The 23,381-nt window shown below is 39.9% G+C and overlaps 2 protein-coding genes and 1 non-coding gene across 3 annotated transcripts; 2 read left to right on the top strand and 1 right to left on the bottom strand.

Moving 5' to 3' along the window:
• The first annotated feature begins 16,035 nt into the window (after positions 1-16,035).
• On the top strand, positions 16,036-17,814 carry LOC133823700 (cytochrome P450 86B1-like). The gene has a single exon (XM_062256545.1). It carries the CDS (start codon positions 16,036-16,038, stop codon positions 17,626-17,628), a length of 1,593 nt encoding a protein of 530 aa, XP_062112529.1. The 3' UTR covers positions 17,629-17,814.
• Positions 17,815-20,792: 2,978 nt separating this feature from the next.
• On the bottom strand, positions 20,793-20,899 carry LOC133828140 (small nucleolar RNA R71). The gene has a single exon (XR_009890778.1). It is a non-coding gene; the product is annotated as a small nucleolar RNA R71 (small nucleolar RNA).
• A 790-nt stretch (positions 20,900-21,689) lies between these two features.
• On the top strand, positions 21,690-22,586 carry LOC133823699 (uncharacterized). Its single transcript, XM_062256544.1, has 2 exons — positions 21,690-22,422; positions 22,477-22,586. The coding sequence occupies exons 1-2, from the start codon at positions 21,690-21,692 to the stop codon at positions 22,584-22,586; spliced, it is 843 nt and encodes a 280-aa protein (XP_062112528.1).
• The last annotated feature ends 795 nt before the right edge of the window (positions 22,587-23,381 follow it).

Here is a 23,381-nt window from a genome sequence, read left to right as displayed (position 1 = left end):
AGAATTTTTTTTAGGACTCACAAAGCGAGTCCTAAAAACAATGTGTGTCCTAAAAGTTTGAGTTTTTTTTTCAAACAAACATCTCCTGGACTTTTTAGGACTCGCTAAAAGAATGTTTTTAGGACTCATATTGCGAGTCCTAAAAACTTATGTGTATCATAAAATTTTGAATTTTAAAAAATTTCAAATTCCCTCCAATTTTTTTAACAAAAGTTTTATTATTATATATTAAAAAAAACAAAAAAAAATCACTCAGCTCATTTTTCACTCTCTCTCCTCGGTTCCCTCTCTCTCTCTCTCCCCCAAAGTTTATTCTCTCTCCTCTCTCCTGAAGTGCCATCGCTGAACGGCCGCCGTCCCGTCTCCGACCACCGCCACGCACCGGACCAATGGAAGCGCCGTCCCCCGAAACCCCCGACCCCCAGAGTTGGCGACCTCACGCGCGGCCTAAGGCCCTCAACGGGGCACTTGAAGTTCGGTCGTTCATGGGTTTCTCCCAAACTTTCCGAGCATATTTCGGTCACCTCGAGCCACCACGAGCTGAACCACCACCACCACCATACTCCTTGCTTCTTGGGCTTTAAAACCCAATAGTTTGTTTTCCGAACCACCACCTTTGAATGGTGGCGCCGCCACTGTCGCCGGAGCCCCACTGCCGAATTCAAAACCCACCAATTAATTTTTTAAAAATAAAACTTTTCAGGACTCGCATTGTTTTTAGAACTTGCAATGTGAGTCTTAAAACCATTCTTTTAGGACTCGCAACGCGAGCCCTAAAAAACCTCAGTTTTTAAGGCTCTCAAATAGAGGACTCGCGCCCCACGAGTCCTAAAAATGCTTTTTTGTAGTAGTTTAATGCTCACTTGTAAGACAATTCTATTTCTATTAACTATAGCACTTTGCTAGAATTACACCAAAATGCTTGATTATTTGAGAGAGATATTTTTCAATTTTGTGAGAATCTCTTAGTGCTTGATATAGGAGGAAATAAGTTTTTGGACAAAGGTTGTAAATCTTGTTCAAGTTGATGATACCCAATGCTCTTCACTTGGATTGTATGAGTGACAGATTTTTATTTCTTGTTCTTGTTCTTTATTATTTCCTCTATTGTTCTTTTGCCATCTTTCTTCTCTTTCCTCTTTATATTTAGTTGTATCTTTTTCACATCTTTTGATTTACTACATCTAGTTTATTTGTAACTTTTATCATAGAGTTGTTATTTCTTCTACTCTCTTCATCTTCTCATTCTATATTTACTTGTATTTTTGCAATAGAGTTCATCATCTTACCATTGTATTCTTTTACTTAAAGTTGTAATAGTCTTACTAATTTCAATTTAGACAATTTTATTATCTTTAACACTCACGAGATCCCGCACTATAGTAAGAAAAATGTGCATTCTTAAAAATAGGTAAACATTTATCCCTACAAATTATAAGGAATTTCATGTATTACACATTCCACCATATGAAAAAAGAAATGATCCTTATGTGATGTGAAGTGATATAAATTATATTGGAAAAAATTAGTATAATCATGTAGTTTATATACTATTTTATCTATTTATATTTTGCCAAACAATACAAAATACACGCTTGAACAAATTTTAAAATTATTTATGATAAAAAAATTCAAAATTATTTACAATAACGATACTAATACCTCTATTTATTTATTTGATTATTTTATATTCAATACTTGAAATATATATATTTTTTCATTAATATTATTTCACTTTTTGGAAAAAAAATATTTTAAAAGTGATTACAGAAATCATTTATTTTAAGTGAAAATCAAGTAGATTTATAAATATTTTAAGAAATTATTTTCAAAACAAATACTTTATTTATCACACTTAAATAATAAAATTGTATTTCAAATAGTAAATTAATATTTATTTTTATTTTATTTAAATAAAGTCTTTCTAATATTTTATCAAATGTTTTAAATAATAATAATTTCAAGTAAATAAAAAGAATAATATTATTGTCTTATTAAAATTAATTGAGTAATGATATACATACCCAAAATATGCACACAAACATTACACACAATAACATATTTTGTGTGTAATGTTTGAGTACATATTTTGGATGCACATATCATTAGTCAAATTAATTTCTACTAAAAAATTGTTTGAATGTTACCACAAAAAGGTAATATACCGCTATTGGTACAATTCAATATCAAGTCCACCTCAATAAATATTATAGGGTATCACTAACCAACCATAATATCTTATCTCATCTGGTATTGGGCACCTTAATGTGTCAAATACTAACACTTTTATTAAAAAGATAATATGTAAATAGGTCTTTAAACAAAACACAATACTGTAATTTGGTAAATTTTAAATTTCAGACATGTAAGTGAGGATTTAAGCAAAATGGTGTATACCCCTCAAATTAATAGAGTAGTACTCACTTTTAAAAAAAATTATATATAAAATAATAAATAATATATTAAACATGTAAATTTATTTTTTATTTTTTAAAAATAGTTTAATTTTTAATTATAAAAATAGAAGAGTAAAATCAGAAAATTATTATGTTAACATCGTTTTTCGTCAACTTGAAATGTAGAGAACGTAAACAGTAAAGATTATGGCCAGAAAAATACAATAAAACAAGGAAAGTTTTTTACGTGGTTCAGCAGTTAACTCTGCCTAGTCCATGAGTCTTTGTTATTAGAACTTAGAAAATTTTTTGAAATTCTTCAGGGATGAATTCTCCAGAGTTTCTCTCAAGATTACAAAATTTCCGGTCATTTACAAAGGTACATGACTTCTCTATTTATAGAGGAAGTCTCAGAATACTATCCCACACGTTCAGGGAAGTTATCCTGTATATTAATAAATTTAATGCCTTTAAAGCCTGTAACTCCTATATACAAGGAAACGTCCCCTGAAGACCAGGGGCGTATAACTGACTAATGAATGTCCCTTTATTATAGGGAAGTTACAACGTAGATTGCGTCTCTTCAAGTGGCTCACTAAGTTGTTAGAAATCAGCGATCAGTATCATCAGCATCATGCCTGTCTAGGTCTCTGAGTAATTTACGAGTTACATTATTTTCCCCGAGACCACACTTTTTCGAGCTCACACTCGTGTCAGGCTCAGACCTCTCGATCTGAGGTCACCCGAAAATGGACGTCTTCCGATGTTGGTCTTTCGAGCTTATAAGGACTTCGAGGTCACCCATCTTTGAGGTTGTCACCAACTAAGAAGACTCGGTGCCTAGGTTGCGAACACGTATTCTAGATATCGCGAGCTCACACCTGACGAATCCAGCTTTCGAGATCACAATTCTCAAGGCTCGAAATCTGGGTGTAACATTTTGCCCCCTCAAAAGTATTTGTTCGGATCCTATGAGAAGGAAACTTTTGAACTACTTTTCTCGGGAACTGCACCGTCACACATACTCGAGTATGGACACGTGTCAGTTGGGTATTGCTCCTTCAAGGTACTTTAGTACCTTGGAAATCTGCCCACGATCATCCGCCTGCCACCTTTTCGGTACCATCTTGTCATTTATCTCTGGCCATCGGATTTGATAAGAATCCTGGCCAATGGCTTGGATTAATCCCTTTCTACAACTTCTGATGGTCTATATATAAGGCTCCAGTCACCTTCTTCCTCTTACTTTTACGTTTATTAGAGAAAAAAGATGAGAGAAAAAACCAGAGGCCATCCCAGAAAGTTTTCGCTTTTGCATGTTTTCCCAGCCGAAGAAGCAAAGGACCACCAGCTTGTTCGAGACCGTGAGATCATACCTGCTTCTTCAGTCATCCGTTTCTCTGCAACCACCATTTTCAGTGTGTAAGTATATGATCTTAACTTGTATGTATATCTTCTTTTTCTTTACACCAGTTTATGCCTTTGTTGCTTTTGCATTTCTAAGAATGTGCTGGTTTATTCTGTAGTTTGATATACTAGGATACTTTGACCGATAGATATTAGATTAGGTTCCCCATTACTGGTTTTGAATCCAGTTCAAATGTGGGAAGACCCAAATATGGTTTTTTTTTTCTAGGTTTTCAAAATTTTGAGGACATATCTTGTACACCAAGATATCGGGTACAAAATCTTGATTTTAAAGAATTCACGATACCCGAAAATACCATTTTTAAATAACCGCCACCTTTTTTTTCCTGATATTTCGGGATTCTCAAAAATTAGACCCACTTCCCTCCTTTTTTTCATGGAATACACATCGTGACCCTTAATCGGGTCTCCAGGATCGAGCTCGTCTCGTGTCCAAGCATTTTCGAGCTTGACCTACCAAGATTGTTATTCTTGATTCCTTGCATGCATGGCCCTCACCATTTTTTCTTTCTCGCTAGATGTCACAGAATCTGGAAAGACGGTGGGGGTCGTTGCTTGCCATCCCGTATTCGCCAAAAACTCTGAGCCCGGAGTCATTGTTTGCCTGGAACCAGCACCTGATTCACGAACACGAGCTAGCTCGCGGACAAGAAGAAACCCGAGCCCATTATCGTCGTCTGATCTTTGAGGTCATAGAGAAGAAGAGAAAAGTCCTTCGAGAGGCCCTTTACCCAGAATCTGACTCAGGGCCTAGACCGATCCCCCTTGATCCCAGGTTAAAAGTGACAGTCGCGTACAACCCGGGAGATCTTCGATTCTCACTGATGGGGGAGCCCTCCACCTCGTAGCCGAGGAGGGAAATTTTCAAGGCCGAGCATTATTGGAGCTCGGTTACCTCGCTAGGTCAGATAAATGATATCTTGACCTTTCATGGCATAAGACTATCAGGCTCGCTAGGGAGTCGAGCCCCTACCTCCCACGAGCGAAGCTGCCGCGTTCCAGGAGATGGAAATCCTGACAAGAAGCTAAGATATGTGGCTTGGATCCAGGAACATATGAAGGCAGGAGCATTACTGCCTTTGAAGTCTTTCTTTAAGGACTTCATAGACTTCGTTGGGTTGGCTCCATTCCAGCTCAACACTAATTCTTACAGGGTTCTGTCTGCCCTGAGGTCGATATACCACGAGCTGAAGTGGGAAGGACCGCCGCCAGAGGAAATCCTGTATCTTTTCTGTTTGAAAAGCAATCCCTCCCGAGCTCAGGGAGGAGACGGCTTCTATTACCTTTTGAGCTATCCCAAGGAGAAAAAGATGTTTGAGGACCTTCCCAACCATCCTCCTGATTTTAAGAAGGCCTTCTTCTGGACAGATGGCCTAGCTCTGTCTCGATGCTATTCATTCAGAAGGATTCGTAAGTACCCCAACCTTCTTTATCTCTGTGCTCAGACTTTTGTCTATAGGCTCGTACTTTGTTGAAATATATTTTATTTTCCAGTTCCGAGCTTGCAGGCTCTTGGGAGATGGCCAGTCTACCTTGGATTGGTCCAACAAAAAATATGACCGCTGGGAGCTCGTGCCTTTGCCAACAGGCATCCTCCTTCCAAGGAGTGAGGCGAGGCCCCCACCTCCAGTTCGCCGAAGGAGCCCGCAATCAGGGAACGAGGCCAACGATGAAGCCTCGAGCTCGGGCTTGGATGATCAAGGTATAGTCATCCTAAGCTCGAAAATGTGGTCCCCCACCCTATTAAAACACAAACCCGATAGGTTAGTATTGTGCAAGGAAGATAGGGACCATTTTTATGTATGGACTTGGGTAGATGAACAGGTTCATATGTTCGATAGCTGGCTCAGGAAATACGACACTATGTATAGCCTGAACGAGGTATGGGACAGAATAGCCGTCCAATATGGGACCAACGACTATAGGGACCTTTCGAGGTTGACGTCCACCTATAGGGAAGGTACTCCCCCCACCTCTTCTGAAGATGGGGGAATTTCATGGTCTCCGAGCTCGAGCTCAAGCTCGGAGGAGAGTTCCAGTTAGGTTTCTCTCCACTCGTCTTTTCATCACTTTGTATATTTGCATAATGTTGAGTTACTTTATATATTTTTTCTTTTTTTGATAACTCATATTGTGGTGTGACTGTGTAGGTCAGATGGACTCCGATCTTGACAATATTCTCAAGAGTGGCGAAGCCAAAAGGAGCAAGTGCCGCAGGGGGTCACAAAAGATTGACCGGCCTGCCAAGGTCCTTAAGAGGACCGAAAAGACACCTCCTCCACCAGCTCCGCCTGCCACGAGCTCCACTGTGGGGCTGACTCCACAGGTCGGGGCATCCACTATGGTCGAGTCCCAACCTCCTATTCTGGTTCACCCGACGCTCAGTCCACCTCCTAGAAAACCCTCTGCTTCCCTAACCCACAAGTTTTTGGTTTCTACTCACGTTGAGGAGTATGTAGTCGACAATGATGTTGGGTCCCATGGGGCTACGCTGGGCTCAGAAATCTTATTCCGAGTGGGTCAGAGCTTTAGTAGTTTTGATGCTGCTCACTGGCAATTTTTTAACAACCCCCGAGATTGCAACACACTCTACGAGAAGAGTGTCGAGCTCACCGCTGCGATAAATTTCCTTTTCTCGCTACTAGCTATATTTATAGACGATCTGTATCCTAATGTTGATTTCTTTGTATGCCAAGCTCTTGCTGTCTCTGCTCAGCTCAACTATAAGTTGAATAATGAGATCCATTCGAGCAAATCCTATGCTCAGGAGGCAAAGGATCTTCAGCTCAAACTGAGTGATGAACTAAAGGCAACAAAGGAAAAGTTTGAGGCAGGAGCCGAGGAGCTTAAGGCCAAGACATCCGAGCTTGAGAAGGAGAATGCTTGGCTCAAGGAGGCTAATAAAAAGCTCAAAGAAGACAAGGCCGCCACTTTTGATATAATTGAGGGTGAAAAGGCTCACCTGCTTGCCGAGTTCAAAGAGAAGAAGGACCAGGCGGTCGATCTGGCTATGTACAGAATATGGGCCAACAATGACGACCTCGATACCAGCTTCCTAGGTCCTCTTGAGGCGAAGCTCGTAGATAAGTGGAATGCTCGGCTTGAGGCGGAGGAGGCTGCTCAGAAGGATAGTCATGCTATTCGTCCTGGAGAGTCTAGTGCTGCTGGTGCTGAGAAGGCTAAGGAGACTGCTCCTTCTTGAATCTCACATTGGGGTTGCGTCCCTTTATTTTTGTAATTGTTTTAATTTATGCCCGTAGGGCTGATACAATTTCTTTTTCTTTTCTTTTAATATATATGCTTTACATTTCTTGATTCGAAATATTTTGCATGTTTTATATTAAAGAATCGTGTATGTTTGTTTATTTTCACAAACATAGTTTGGATTTAGGCTCGAGGTTCAATGCATTCATGCACAGTTTGCTCGAATTATCTGCTTCCGATCTCTTTATTCGTCAAGGTCGGATATTACTTTAACCATGAACCCGAAAGTACGTGTATGGTGTGTAATGCAAACGGTTTAGTTATATCTTATTCTTTAGTTACTTTTTCTCGTCCTCGGTTATCTCTCCGAGGTTATGAGTTTGAAACTATTGTTTTATAAGATACTCTAGCCTCGATCTCGACTTAACTCGAAGTAAGTTTATGTTCCAACTTATCGTCGATTAGTTTTAGCTGGTTTGCTCCAAACCTGTTAAGTTCGTGTTTGGTTTGTAATCCATACACTTATATTTTTTAATCTAGTACGCATATTTGGTTACATCCAAACATTTTTATCTTTTGATACTTTGGTTACGTCCAAACTATCTAAGCTCGCGCATTTGGTTACATCCAAACACTTGTATGTTTTTGATAATTCGATTATATCCAAATTATCTTAGCTCGCGTATTTTGTTATATCCAAACACTTGTGTGTTTTTGATAATTCGGTTATATCCAAATTATCTTAGCTCGGGCATTTGGTTATATCCAAACACTTGCATGTATTTCGTATATGTAACTTTATTTTTCAAGCTGGTGGTATTTATATATACCAATGATGCCCCCTTAATATCCTATGAATGTGACCATAGGTTATTAGATTAAGAGAGATTGCAAAAATAAACCACATTAGACGAAATAAATCTTCATTTGATAAAATCCAAAAGTAAGCAAAATAGTACATATAAACAAGCATAGTTACAGGCAACATCCTTCCTACACTATTGATAATAAGGTCTTAGGTGTTCACCATTCCATGCTCGCGGTATTAGGCTGCCATCCAATCTCGCTAACTTGTAGACACCGGGTCGGATGATTGACTCTATCTGGTAGGGTCCTTCCCAATTTGGCCCGAGCACGCCAACTGCTGGATCTCGCGTTGCCAAAAATACACGCCTTAGCACCAAATCTCCCACACCGAATTTTCGATCTCGAACTCTCTTGTTGAAGTACCTGGTAGCTCGCTATTGGTATGCATCGTTTCTTAGCTAAGCTTCGTTTCTTCTTTCTTCAATCAAGTCCAAGGTTTCTTCGAGCTGAGTGTGGTTCGAGTCTTGGTCATAAGCTGGGTTCGGATTGTAGGAATTTCGACCTCAATTGGTAACATAGCCTTGCAACCGTACGCCAGAGAGAACGGGGTATGTCCTGTTGATGTTCGGGCGGTAGTCCTATATCCCCATAGGACTTGGGGCAATTATTCGGGCCATCGCATTTTTGCTTCTTCCAACTTTTTCTTCAACAAACTCTTGAGAGTTTTGTTTATAACTTCGACCTGGCCATTCGCCTGGGGATGAGCTACTGACGAAAAACTCTTTATTATTCCATTTTTTTTCGCAAAAGTTGGTGAACAAGTCGCTATCATACTAGGTTCCATTGTCGGATACAATTTTCCTCGGCATCCCATATCGGCATACAATGTTCTTTACCACAAAGTCAAGGACTTTTTTGGAGGTTATAGTTGCTAATGGTTCTGCTTCTGTCCATTTTATGAAGTAGTCTACGGCAACCACAACATACTTCACTCCGCCCTTGCCAGTTGGGAGAGAGCCTATGCGGTCGATTCCCCATACCGCAAATGGCCATGGGGAAGTCATCATGGTCAGCTCAGATGGTGGAGCTCGAGGAATCGTGGCGAAACGTTGGCACTTATCACACTTCCTTACATACTTGAAAGAATCCGACTTAATGGTAGGCCAGAAATAACCTTGGCGTATGATTTTCTTGGACAAGCTATGCCCCCCAGTATGGTCTCCACAGAACCCTTCATGAATTTCTTCAATGATTTTCTTGGCTTTGGGTGGAGTCACACACCGAAGTAATGGCATGGAATATCCCCTTCTATACAGCCTTCCATCTAAAATGGTATAACGGGGGACTTGATACATCAATTTTCGAGCTTGGTTTCGATCTTTCAGAAGGACGCCGGTCTCGAGATATACGACTATCGGAGTCATCCAAGTAGGCTCGGAATCAATCATACATACGGCTTTTTGCTCTGGCTCGTTAATACTAGTTGCCGAGAGATGTTCAATTGGCACAACATTGAGCTCATCATTCTCGGCGGAAGTAGCGAGCCAAGCTAAGGCATCTGCATTCGAGTTTTGCTCTCTGGGAACCTGGTCGATCGCATAAAACTCGAAATGTTCCAACGCTGACTTTGCCTTTTCTAAGTAAGTTGCCATTTTCGTGCCACGAGCCTGGTATTCTCCCAAAATTTGGTTAACCACTAGCTGGGAGTCGCTGTAGCAATGTATTGCTTTGGCTTTGAGCTCTTTGGCTATACGAAGTCCCGCTAGTAAAGCCTCGTATTCGGCCTCATTATTCGATGCGTTGAAGTCGAATCTTAAGGCAGAATGAAATCTGCTTCCTGTGGGAGTGATCAAAATGACCCCTGTCCCCGATCCATTTTCATTAGATGACCCATCGACGTAAAGTTTCCACAACTCGTGGGCTGGGGTTATAACTTCATCGTTGGTCATGCCAGTACATTCCACTATAAAGTCTGCCAAGGCCTGTGCCCTAATGGTCGTCCTTGGGTGGTAGGTGATCTCGAATTGCCCAAGTTCAACCGCCCATTTAAGAAATTGACCTGAAGTTTCTAGCTTAGACAAGACTTGTCTTAGTGTTTGATCAGTTAATACATGGATGGGGTGTGCCTGAAAGTAGGGTCGAAGTTTTCGAGATGAATGAATTAAGCTGAGAGCTAGCTTTTTCATCAAGGGGTACCTCGACTCTACCCCCAGTAATCTTTTACTGATATAATATACGAGCCTCTGCACCTTCTCTTCCTCCTGCACGAGCACTGCACTTATTGTGTGCTCGGTACTGGCAAGATATAAGTATAGCACTTCTCCCGTAATAGGTTTTGATAAGATGGGGGGTTCTGCGAGGTGCTTTTTAAGCTCCTAGAAGGCCAGCTCGCACTCTTCCGTCCATTCAAATTTCTTGCCTCCCCTCAATAGGTTGAAAAACAGAAGACAACGGTCTGTAGATTTCGAGATAAACCTACTTAGTGCCGCCATCCTGCCAGTCAAACTTTGGACATCTTTGTGCCTTCAAGGTGAGGGCATGTCGATCAGAGCCTGGATCTTGTCTGGGTTAGCTTCTATTCCACGAGCATTTACAATGAAACCCATGAATTTTCCAGATGATACCCCAAAGGAGAATTTCTGAGGGTTAAGCTTCATGTTATACTTCCGGAGCACGGCAAAGCACTCTTCGAGATCATCAACATGGTTATCGTTAAGTTGAGACTTGACTAACATGTCATCAACATAAACCTCCATGTTGTTCCCTATTTGCTCTGAAAACATCATGTTCATGAGCCGCTAGTATGTGGCCCCAGCATTTTTGAGCCCGAATGGCATGACATTATAACAATATAGTCCTTTGTCTGCTATAAAGCTCGTATGTTCCTGGTCAGGGGCATGCATGGAAATTTGGTTATATCCAGAATAGGCATCCATGAACGACATCAGTACATGCCCTGTCGTGGCATCCACGAGCTGATCAATCCTCGGTAAGGGGAAGTAGTCCTTCGGACAAGCCTTGTTGAGGTCCGAATAGTCAATGCAGGTTCGCCACATCCCATTAGGCTTTGGGACCAGTACCAGATTGGCTACCCAGTCAGGGTAAAAAGCATCCCTAATGAATCAGTTTGCTTTTAACCTGTCGACCTCCTCTTTCAGTGCCTTTTTTCTATCATCGTCTAGTTGTCTTTGCTTTTGTTGCTTCGGTGGGAAGCTTTTGTCGATATTTAGCGCGTGGCTCACTATGTTCGGACTTATTCCTACCATGTCCGAATGTGACCACGCGAAGACATCCTACTTTTTCTTCAAGAAGCAAATTAATTGCTATTTGGTTTCTTCCTGGAGATATTTCCCGACCTTTACCATTTTGGAAGGATCTGACTCTTCAAGCTCTTCTAATGGTTCGAGGTCAGCTTTCTCCTCCACCCTTATGTCGATTTCTTCATCTATCTCCAAGATCGTCCCATCTTTATTTTGAATAATGACAATTGCCTGTGCGCTCGTATGTTTCTTTCCTCTCAAGGAAATGCTATAGCATTCCCTTCCAGCCAACTGGTCTCCCTTCAACGTCCCGATGCCACTAGGAGTTGGAAACTTAACGGCCAGATGCCTTACAGACGAGACTGCCCCCAGCCCTACTAGGGCGGGTCTTCCAAGCAGCACGTTGTAGGCCGAAGGTAGATATACTACTATGAACTCCATCATCTTGGTTGTTGAGACTGGGTAGTCTCCCAAGGTTACGGGGAGTTCGATGGACCCCATGCAAGCGGTCCCTTCTCCTGAAAAACTGTACAGTGTTGTGCACATGCTTTCAGGTCACGAAAAGTGAGTCCCATTTTCTCTAAGGTGGCCTTATAGAGAATGTTCACTGAGCTCCCATTGTCTATGAGAACTCGGTGAACTCTCTTATTCGCTAGCTGGAGAGTGATGACCAGTGGGTCATGGTGAGGAAACTGAACATGGGACGCGTCGTCCTCAGTAAAGGTTATTGGTTGAGACTCAATCTTTTGGCTTTTTGGAGCTCTAGGTTCGGGTTCATAACGAGACCTGTCCCCAGTCTTTAGCTCGTTCACATATTGTTTTTGGGCATTCCTGCCCATACCTGCGAGATGAGGCCCTCCCGAGATGGTTATCACGTCTTCTCCATCAATTGGAGGGGGTTTATCTTCTTCCCTGGCTCGGGAATTGTTGTTTTGTGCAGGTTGTGCCGTAGCTTCCCTCTGGCTTGTAGATGCCTGATTAGTATTTGGGTTTTTGACATATTGTCTGAAATAGCCTCTCGAGATCAATCCTTCGATCTCGACTTTCAACTGTCGGCACTCATCAGTAGTGTGCCCGGTGTCTCTGTGAAATCAACAATATTTGCTGGAGTCCCTCTTGGACTTCTGATTTCTCATGGGGTCTGGACACCGGAAAAGGACCTGGTTTTCATTAGCCAGGTATATGTTCTCCCGATAATCGTTGAGCTCGGTGTACACTTTGTACACGGAGAAATATCTTTCCCCCTTCTTCTTCTTTCCCCATTCGGCCTCGGGGTTACTCCCTTCGTTCTTCTTTCTCTTGGAAGGGTTTTCTGTAGTAGGCTTTGAGGCTGGTGGGTCCACCGAGGTTGAGGCAGAGTTTACGTTTATCGTTGTAGTTACGGGCTGGGAGGTCATATTCAGTGTCGACCTCGCCTCCTCTACATTGACAAACCTCTGAGCTCGTTTATTAAACTCGGTTAGGGACCTCACCGATTTTCTCTGCATATCGTCCCAGAGAGTGCTTCCTGGCATTACTCTAGCCTGGACAGCCATTAGATGACTGCTGTCGTCCACATTTCGAGCTCGAGCAACTTCCAAGTTGAACCTCGTAAGGTAACTTTTCAATGTCTCGCCTGGCTGCTTCCGAACGTTAGTCAGAGTTGATGCCTCAGGTCTAACTCCCATCATGGCTCTGAACTGCTTCTTGAAATCCTTTGATAGCTGATCCCAAGAAGTGATTGAATGTCTTTTATATTTCTCGAACCATCTTTTAGCTGGTCCCGTAAGTGATGCTGGAAATAACATGCATCTGAGCTCGTAACCCGCGTTACTTGCTCTCATTATGGTATTGAATGTACTCAGATGGATGTATGGGTCGGACTTTCCCTCAAAAGTTGGGACATGAGGGATCTAAAATCCTTGAGGAAACGGAGTATTGGAAATATGGGGAGCGAATGGTTCGAGCTCCTCGTCAGAATCCTCATGCCGACCCCGACCTTGCTCATTTTGCAAAAGTCTAAAGGCCTTTTCCAATTGATCAATTCTTTCCTGGACCGGGTCCGCGAGGGGTCTTGCCTGAAATTGGCTGTCGTTGATCACAATTCCAGGCTCGCGCCTCTGCAGGGGATCTTTATGCCCATTTAGGCGATCCCTTAGGTCCGGGTTTGACGGGTTAATATTACCCCGATTCTGATTCAAGTGCTCCCGCAGGTCGGAGCGATTCCTGTGGTTCCCAGTATTCTTTCGACCTCGATCATACATACTGACTGACCTAGTATCTCCTGAGTCGTCACTGGTAAGACTCGTCGCATGATTATTTCGAGATGGGCTCTTTCATGCTACCTCGTCTCTGCAGTGCGAGACCGGGACACTTGACTTCTTGTAGATTGGGCGCCTCTCCTCTCTCTGAAGGCTTCTCTATTCCTTTGCCTCCTTCCCTCACGTCTTTCCTCATCATCTCGAACTGGTTGAGCATTCTTGCGAGGCGGTGAAGGGTATCTTATAGGCGATGGTGGGAAACGTATAGGTGATGGTGGCTGCCAACCATTTCGAGGCCTGGACGGTCCAAAGTTTGCTCGAGATGGGTCGGTTGCATTCTGCGTGTTACCAGGGATTTGAGTCCGAGCCTCTGTAGGGGCTCGGTTATTCCCAGTTCCCGCTGGTAGCTCCGCAGTTGAATTAACCGGAGCCCTAGCTCGGGTACTTCTTCGGGGTCTCGAGGGAGCGAATTGCTCTGCTGGTGTCGGAGGCTGCTCTGGCCTCCTCGTGGCAGCATTTTTTCGAGGACGTCCATGAGGCCTGCAGGGAGGAACATGCACATCCCTCGGAGGAGGGGCTTGGTTTTCACGCGGAGGTGGGGGCTGAGCCGCCTGAACCTCTGCGGCTAATCTAGCCAAGTCCTCATTCCTCTTATTAGCTTCAGCCAATTGTTTTTTCAGCTGTCGGTTTTCGAGTTCCACAATGGGAACGTACCGTTCAGGATTGTAGTACATATCCTCATCCCTTGGAGGTGCTGGAGGTTCCCAAGAATCGGAGGACTCGCTTCTCTCTTCATTATCCGGGTTTACCATTGGCTGCTTCCCAGGGCGTCTTGGATAGTTTTCTTCAGGAATGTTTTGATCGTTTGCGGCCATAACTTGTTCAAGGATCGCACTGCTTAAGGCTCTCAATGAAAGCACCAAACTGTCAACGCCGTTTTTCGTCAATTTGAAATGTAGAGCACGTAAACAATAAAGAATTATGGCCAGAAAAATACAATAAAACAATGAGAGTTTTTTACGTGGTTCATCAGTTAACTCTGCCTAGTCCACGAGTCTTTGTTATTAGAACTTAGGAAATTTCTGGAAATTCTTCAGGGATGAATTATCCAGAGTTTCTCTCAAGATTACAAAATTTCCGGTCCTTTACAAAGGTACATGACTTCTCTATTTATAGAGGAAGTCTCGGAATACTATCTCACACGTTCAGGGAAGTTATCCTGTATATTAATAAATTTAATGGCTTTAAAGCCTGAAACTCCTATATACAAGGAAACGTCCCCTGAAGACCAGGGGGCGTATAACTGACTAATAAATGTCCATTTATTATAGGGAAGTTACAACGTAGACTGCGTCTCTTCAAGTGGCTCACTAAGCTGTTCAAAATCAGCAATCAACATCATCAGCATCATGCCTGTCTAGGTCTTTGAGTAACTTACGAGTTACATTATTTTCCCCGAGACCACATTGTTTCGAGCTCACACTCGTGTCAGGCTCGGACCTCTCGATCCGAGGTCACCCGAAAATGGACGTCTTCCGATGTTGGTCTTTCGAGCTTATAAGGACTTCGAGGTCACCCATCTTCGAGGTTGCCACCAACTATGAAGACTCGGCGCCTAGGTTGCGAACACGTATTCTAGATATCGCGAGCTCACACCTGACGAATCCAGCTTTCGATATCACAATTCTCAAGGCTCGAAATCTGGGTGTAACATATTATATTTGGTAAATTTTATAAATATTGAAAATTTCTAAAACAAAAATTAAATTTGTTAATTAGTTAAAATACATAGAACCAAAATAACATTTTTCTCAAATAAAAATAGGAGATAGATGTCTTTTTCCGCTATTAATTCCATGACAGCATCATTTGTAAAAATTTAGGAAAATGAAATAAGGGAAGAAAGTGATATTTATATATATTTCCTAAACAAAAAATTGATGAGTGTTAAGAAAATTCTCTTTTGCACGTAAATATTATTTATTTTTTTATATTCTAATATTTTTTTCAAATCATTAATAGAAGTACAAATGAGAGTATAATTTAAAATGTATTTAGCATTCTCCTCATCACAAAGGACATATTTTTTGCCAATGAAGTAGAGCCGAAGAAGACATACTAACCATGCCTTTAATTAACATTGATTATATAGCAATCTTCATTACTACTTTTCATGTTTTTATGCTATTCTTTTCTTTCACTTTAATTAGATGTATAATCCCGAAACTCGTATCTTGAACAAAGTATAAGATATTAAGTATCTAGTTTAATTTTTATATTTTAGAAATAAACAAAAAGAAAAGAAAACCGACTAAAATATAGCTCGAGTGACGCAGACGCAGTAGTCTTGAAGTGTCGTTTTCTTGAGATTCTTTAATTTGGGAGTGTACTAATTACCCTCCACCGCTAATCTACCCTCTAACTTATGAGGTCAAAGAAACAGTTACCTTTTCATTAATTTTCCTTTGTACATTTCCAATCAATTTCGATTAAAAAAAAAGTGTGCTTCATTGATAACCAGTATAGTTATGGTATATAGCTACATCAGCTACCTGCATAGCTAGCTATCTCACTCATTATCAGTCAGATGAACTAGTCTACAAACAGTATATAACATACCATTTGAGCAGAGAAAACAAAGAAAAAGAATTCAGACCAAACAAAAACAAAGAAAAAGAAGTTAAAAACATGACCAAAATAATGGCTTTCTTCGAAGCTCTGAGCTTGGTTTATGTCCACCTCTCTTTCTGGGACATAGCTTTTGCCTTTCTTGGACTATTTCTTTTGACCTGCTTTCTTCAGAGAATGACCAACAAAGGTCCAATGTTGTGGCCTGTCATGGGGATAGTACCCTCTGTGGTCATCAATATCAATGACCTCTACGATTGGGTCACCATTGCTTTCATCAAAGCCAAAGGCACTTTCCCCTATAGGGGAGTGTGGATGGGAGGGGCTCATGGAATCCTGACCGTTGATCCATCAAATATCGAATACATGCTCAAAACAAGAATCAAAAACTTCCCAAAAGGCAAGTATTATAAAGAGAGGTTTCGTGATTTGCTTGGTGATGGTATTTTTAATGCAGATGACGAGTTATGGCTTCGGCAAAGAAGAGTGGCTATTATAGAGATGCATTCGAGCCGGTTTGTGAAGTACTCATTTAAGACAATGCAGGATTTGGTAATACAGAAGCTGTTGAAGTTGACAAACAAGTTGGTCAACTCAAAAGAAGATCACATCATTGACCTTCAAGAATTGCTTCTTCGTTTTACGTTTGATAATATAAGTACTGCTGCTCTTGGAGTTGACTCAGGGTGCTTGGCTCTAGAGTTACCTGAAGTACCCTTTGCCAAAGCCTTTGAAGAAGCTACAGAGTCGACTCTGTTCAGATTTTTGGTACCTCCTTTTGTATGGAAGCCTATGAAGTTGTTTGGACTTGGTTCTGAGAAACGGCTTAAAGAAGCAACCAAATTCGTTCATGACTTTGCTGAGAAGATAGTTATGGATCGAAGGAGTGAACTCATTGAGCAAGGAAGCTTGGATGGTCGTTCTGATCTCTTGTCAAGGCTCATGGTCATGGACAATATCATCACTACTAGATCAAATGAAAAGAACTTTTTCTCAAACAAGCTTTTGAGAGACTTCTGTATAAGTTTCATCTTGGCCGGGCGCGATACGAGCTCGGTGGGGCTGGCTTGGTTCTTCTGGTTAGTACAAAAAAGCCCAGAAATCGAAAGCAAAATCCTTGAAGAGATCAATGATATTTTGTCAAGGCGCGAGGCTAAAGAGGATGATGAAGAAGAAGAGATAGTTTTCACAATGGAAGAACTAAAGCAAATGGTGTATCTCCAAGCAGCGTTAACAGAGTCCTTAAGGCTATACCCGCCAGTGCCAATTGACATCAAAGAGGTCACAAACGACGACGTTTTCCCTGATGGAACCATCGTTAAGAAGGGAGCTAGGGTTCTGTACTGTATATTCTCAATGGCTCGAATGGAGTGGATATGGGGAAAAGAGTGCTTGGAGTTTAAGCCCGAAAGGTGGATCCAAAATGGTCAGTTGGTGAACGAGAGCCAGTTCAAGTACACAGTTTTCAATGGGGGTCCGAGGTTGTGTTTAGGAAAAACATTTGCTTACATGCAGATGAAAATGGTGGCCGCTGCTATACTCCTGAGGTACCAAGTTAAGGTTGTCGAGGGTCAGAACATTGTCCCAAAAATCACAACTACTCTTTACATGAAGAATGGTTTGTTGGTCAGTTTCAAGCCTAGGTTGGCCAACTCTGCAATGTGACTCATCCACACTCCTCTTCTATCTATATATCTATATAGCTTTTATTGTTAAATGTTATTGCTATTATAATAATCAGCTCGATGGACCAAATATACAAGCTTTGTTAAGTAGTATGAAGCTCCTATAGCTAGTGCATCTATTCACTCCAAGTCAGTTTGTGATATCAACAAAAATCTTTGTATCTTAGTGAAAGTTAATCATGTATATCCACTTACTTTGAATAAAGTTTAACATTTTGTTAGACCATAACCAACCCGACTCTCAAGTCGCTCGACTTTTCTCTAGTTAGTTCGCTTAATTACATGCACAAAGATATATATATTTATATAAAAATATAAATAATATATATTAGTTGCAAGCTGGTTAGTTTTATTTAAAAAAATTATTAATTATTTTTATTAAATTTTATTATTCTCATATAAATTTTAAATAAATAAACAATATTATATATAAAAAAAATGACATAAACATATTAAAAAAAAAATTAAAACCAAAACCAAAACATTATTCATAGTTTTTTTTAAATAATACGATAACATTTTTAGATCACGAACTATCAATTCAATAATTTGTGAAGAAATTTCTTTATTTTTGATAGAAAATAAATGTTATTTTAATTTCTTATTTAGTTACACAATCATACTAATTGTAAACACATGACACTTATATAATGTATTTATTATGTATTATATATTATTGTAATAATAATATTTTATAACATGTGAATTTATATTAATATAATTAGTAAATATTTATTCTAGCAAAATTTTATAAAGATTAGGATTATATATTATTATAATAATATTTTATAACATTTGAAATTATATTGATATAATTATTAAATATCTAGTCGTGCATTATATATTAATATAATAATGATATTTTATAACATTTTAATTTATATTAATGTAATTAATAAATATTATTACACCCACATTTTGAGGATAAATAAACAACCTCGAAATATAGGCTCGTGAAGTGTAAGGTCGAAGATAACAAGTATTGGCATTGTGCTTGCACAAATAAACACGAAGTTCTAGTGTCATGTCATCAGCACTCGAGCATGACTCTCCTCCAAAAGGATGAGTTCGAAGAACTAGTCGAGTAAAAATGTGGTGATAGTGTTAGGATTAGTTTGGTATGTTTTTATGGTGTGTTTTAAGATGCAATTTTAGTCTTTTATTTGGTTTTGTGTGATATTATGCGAATGTTTATTGTGTTTTCAAAATTAAGTATGGTTATTAAGGAAATAGCTTGAAATTGGAGGAAAAGCGCTTAATTCTTGATGAAACTGTGTTAAATGTGATAAGGAATGGAAACTGGGCGAAACCGGGGATCAAATTTGTGATTTGGTGAAAATATGGAATTAGAGCCGCAACTCTGTGGTGTAGAGCCGCAGCCCTAACAGTTACAGAGAAGAAAACAAAAGTCAGCCAGAATTAGAATTGCAACTCTACCAGACAGAGCTGCGGCGCTACATACTCCAGAGACAAAATCTGGAATGCGAAGCACATTAGAGCTGCGGCTCTACATACCAGCGTCGTGGCGCCAGTCCGTACGGAAGCTGAATTTAGGGCAATTTTTTCCTTTCGCACAAAATTAATTAGGGACTATAATAGCTTTCCTAATGATGTTTTTAAGTGGAGATGAACCTTAAGAGACGGATTGAGGCACATTGTGGAGGATTTCATGTGGAATCAAGTAACTTATCATAATTTTTCTTCTTTTCTACTTTTAATTTCTGTATTTTGGATGCTTTTTAATTCTTCTATGGTTATTATGAATTATGTCATGAACTAAACTTTTTTTCTAGGGTGTTAATGGATTCTCCTAAAACTTTATTTTGAATTAATGCAAGTTTATTGATTTCTATTCTATCTTGTGATCTATTCGAATTTATGTTTAATGCTTATGATTGACTGGCCATCTATTATATGATTTTGATTCAAAATCTGAGAAGTGAGAATTGATTATGCTGTAATTCAATAGACATAGATTTCATTATAGGACGAGAGTACCTATTTGGTCTGTGTAGCTTTAGGGTTGTCGTATGTAATGCCTGTCTTATGTTCATTTATCACAGAGATATAGAAATTTTACATAAGGTTGAAACTTGTATATCCTAATATAAGTTACTTTTGTTAACCCGCTATCACGAGAGAGAATTGAATAGTATAATGTGTATAACTGAAATATAAAGTGGATGGTAGATGAAGTTAATTTCCCTAGTTCATTTAATTATTGAATTCTATTTCCTTTGCAATCTTTTATTCTGCAATTACGTTCTTATTTCAATAGTTTTACTTAATTCTTATAATCAAATTATCATTAACCAAATAGAATATTAGGATTAATGATTGGTACTCGGTAACAGTCCTTGTGGGTTCGATCTTTCTTACATTATATTACTTGTTAAACGAACACATAACAAGTTTTTGGCGCCGTTGCCAGGGTCTGTTTTTAATAATATCAAGAGATTAATTATTTTTCTAATTTGGTTGCTTTTCTTTTATACCATTCTCCTTTTTTTTTTTCAATTTTTGATTTCAGGTATTCACATAGTTTATGCGACGACCGTGGTCTAAATCAAGGGTGCCTGTTGATCGTGAAATTAAGAAAACCTCCAGAAGAAATCGGAACAGAAAAGGCTAGAATGAATGGCTCATAACAGAGGTAATGGAGGGGTTGACAGCATTGCCCATGACAATGTTGAGAATATTAATGTTGGGATAGCAGCGGGCAATGTTGGAGGAGTAGGAGTTGTTGAACGAGTAGCACCAATTCAGCAACCAATACAAAGAAGTTTGAGGAACTATGTGCTACCTACTATCACGGGGGCACATTCATGCATTAGACCTCCACCGGTTGAGGCTAATAATTTTGAAATTAAACTTGCTATTCTGCAAATGGTACAATCATCAGTTCAGTTTGGGGGATCACCAATAGAAGACCCAAACTTACATTTGGTTGATTTCCTAGAGCTCTACACCACATTTAAGATGAACGAAGTGACAAATGATGCGGTGAGGTTGAGATTGTTCCCTTTTTAACTAAGGGACCGAGCAAAGAGTTGGCTTATTTCCTTGGAAGCCAATTCTATCACAACATGGGAGGAGCTCACTTTGAAATTTTTGGCAAAAATTTTCCCACCATCGCTGTCTGCAAGGTATAAAGGTGAAATCAATAATTTTCACCAAAGAGATGGTGAGTTGTTGTATGATGCGTGGGAGAGGTTTAAGGAGTTTTTAAGAAAATGTCATCACCATGGAATTGAGAAATGGATGTTAGTCCATATTTTTTATAATGGTTTGTGCAGTACTACTCGCATAATCATTGATGCAACGTCTGGAGGAGAGTTCATGAGTAAGAGTGCTAATGAGGCTTATGACTTGTTGGAGGAGATGTCAATGAACAATTATCAGTGGCCATCAGAGAGGGAGACCCCAAAGAAGATGGTTGGGATGCATGAATTGGATGCCATCTCAATGTTGTTCGCTCACGTGGCAACATTAACCAAGCAGTTATAGCAGAAAAACATTCAAGCTTAAGCTTCAGTTATGCAGATGCAGGTTATGTGTGAGTTATGTGGGGGACCTCATTTGTTTGAGCAATGCACAGCAAGAGATTTTAACGATATGCCTCTGGAGCAAATGAAAGCAATAGGTAATTTTCCAAGGCCCTCAAATAACCCATACTCAATGAACTACAATCAAGGGTGGCGGAATCACCCTAATTTCTCATGTACAAGTGGTCAAGGTAGTCAGCAGCAGTTTCAGCAAAGCCAACCTTAGTACCCAAGGCCTCCTCCTGGGTTTTATTAGCAACAACCAATAATACCTGCACAGCAATAGAGGCAAGCAAAATAAGATGGTCAGGCTGATGTGTTAACACAATTTATGATAGAAACGGGGTCATCAATTCGAAGCTTGGAAACTCAAATTGGACGGTTGGCCACGATAATGGCAAACCGAACTCAAGGGAACTTGCCAAGCACTACTGAAGTAAATTCGAAGGGAAATCTTAATGAACAGTGTTAGGCTACTACCTTGAGGAGCGTAACCATGTATGAGGGACCAAGTATGGAGAAGAAAGTTGAGCAAAAGCATGATCAACAGGCACCTCTTATAGAGAACAAGCAGAAAGGTGAAGAGAAGGTTACTGAGAATCTTCCAGCAAGAGAAGTGGTACCTCCGGTGTCTATAGATCATCACATCAAAATTCCATATCCACAGAGACTCCAAAAGAATCGTCTTGGCAAGCAGTTTGCAAAGTTCTTAGAGGTATTCAAGAGGTTGCATATCAACATCCCCTTTGCAGAAACATTAGAACAGATGCCCAGTTACGTTAAGTTCATGAAAGAGATTTTATCAAAGAAGAGAAAAATGGAGGACAATGAAACTGTGGCATTGATAGAAGAGTGCAGCGCTATTCTTCAAAGGAAGCTTCCACAGAAGTTGATGGATCCTGGAAGTTTCACAATCCCATGCACAATTGGTAACTTTGAGTGTAAGCACGCACTATGTGATTTTGGAGCCAGCATCAATCTCATGCCTCTATCAATATTCAAAAGACTTGGTTTGGGTGAGGCAAAGCCAACCACTGTTACACTACAATTAGCAGATCGATCACTAGCTCATCCGAGGGGGGTCATAGAAGATAAATTAGTAAAGGTCGATAAGTTCATCTTCCTAGCATATTTTATAGTTTTGGATATGGAGGAAGATACAAATGTGTCAATTAGTCTTGGAAGGCCATTTTTAGCAACCGCTAGAGCCTTAATAAATGTGCAAAAAGGTGAGTTGAAGTTGTGAATGCAAAAAGAAGAGGTAACATTTAATGTTTATGCAGCAACGGAGGTTACAACTTGTTGTAGAGTGGATGTGGAGGAAAATGAGGGTAATAAGATTGAAGTTACTAAGAAGAAATCTATTGTTGAAGGTGGAAAAAAGGATGTTTAGTGCGAAAGTTCGATTGATTCATGAGCGATGGAAAGTTAAAAAAATGTGCAGTATCAAGAAACGAGTATCTTCTAATGATACTATGGCTCTCAAGGACATGAGGAGTGGTTTGGATCTGATTTGAATTTAAGAAAGTGGTCAGCGTCCAGCTAAATGACGCTAACGACAGTGCCCTTGAGAGACATCTCAAGTTTATGTTTTCTTTTTATTTTATTTTTTTATGTTATTTTTAGTTGAAAATTTTTATTTTATTTTATTTTTGTTTAGTTTTTGTAAATACTTTATGTAATTAAAACCGTGGAAAATGTGAAAAAAGAAGAAGAAAGAGCAGCAAAATAGCACAGAAGTTGAATTAGAGCCCCACCTCTAGAAATTAGAGCAGCAGCTCTAATGTGATCAGAAGGGGAGGAGCCAGAAAATTTTAATTAGAGCTGCAGCTCAAGAAGTTAGAGCTACAGCGCTGCCTAAGTCAAAGGCATTGAGGATTTTGGGAGAAATTAGAGTCGCAGCTCTAGGGAAGTCAAAGAGCAAGTGTTGAGAAAAGTCATAATTATAGCTGCAGCTCTATCCACCAGCATCGTGGCACCAATTGGGCCCAGAAACTAAATTTAAGGGTTTCCATCAGAATTTTTTTAGCGCAACTCCCACTCCACCTCCTCCTCCATTTTAATGTTATCCAATGGGATCTTAGGTAAGTCTTTTCTTTTTATTTGAGTTTAACATTGGGGACAATGTTAGTCTTAAGTTTGGGGAATGGATTTATTTTTAGCTTTTCTTTTCATTGTTGCTTTTCAA

Source organism: Humulus lupulus, chromosome 3 (assembly GCF_963169125.1).
Source record: "Humulus lupulus chromosome 3, drHumLupu1.1, whole genome shotgun sequence".
Taxonomy (NCBI): domain Eukaryota; kingdom Viridiplantae; phylum Streptophyta; class Magnoliopsida; order Rosales; family Cannabaceae; genus Humulus; species Humulus lupulus.
This window is presented reverse-complemented; position numbering and strand designations above follow the sequence as displayed.

Coding starts and splice junctions, on each gene's coding strand:
- LOC133823700 (XM_062256545.1), top strand. CDS start 16,036: ATGGCTTTCTTCGAAGCTCTGAGCTTGGTTTATGTCCACCTCTCTTTC.
- LOC133823699 (XM_062256544.1), top strand. CDS start 21,690: ATGTATGAGGGACCAAGTATGGAGAAGAAAGTTGAGCAAAAGCATGAT. Junction 22,423..22,476: donor CTTAATAAATGTGCAAAAAG/GTGAGTTGAAGT, acceptor ATGTTTATGCAG/CAACGGAGGTTACAACTTGT.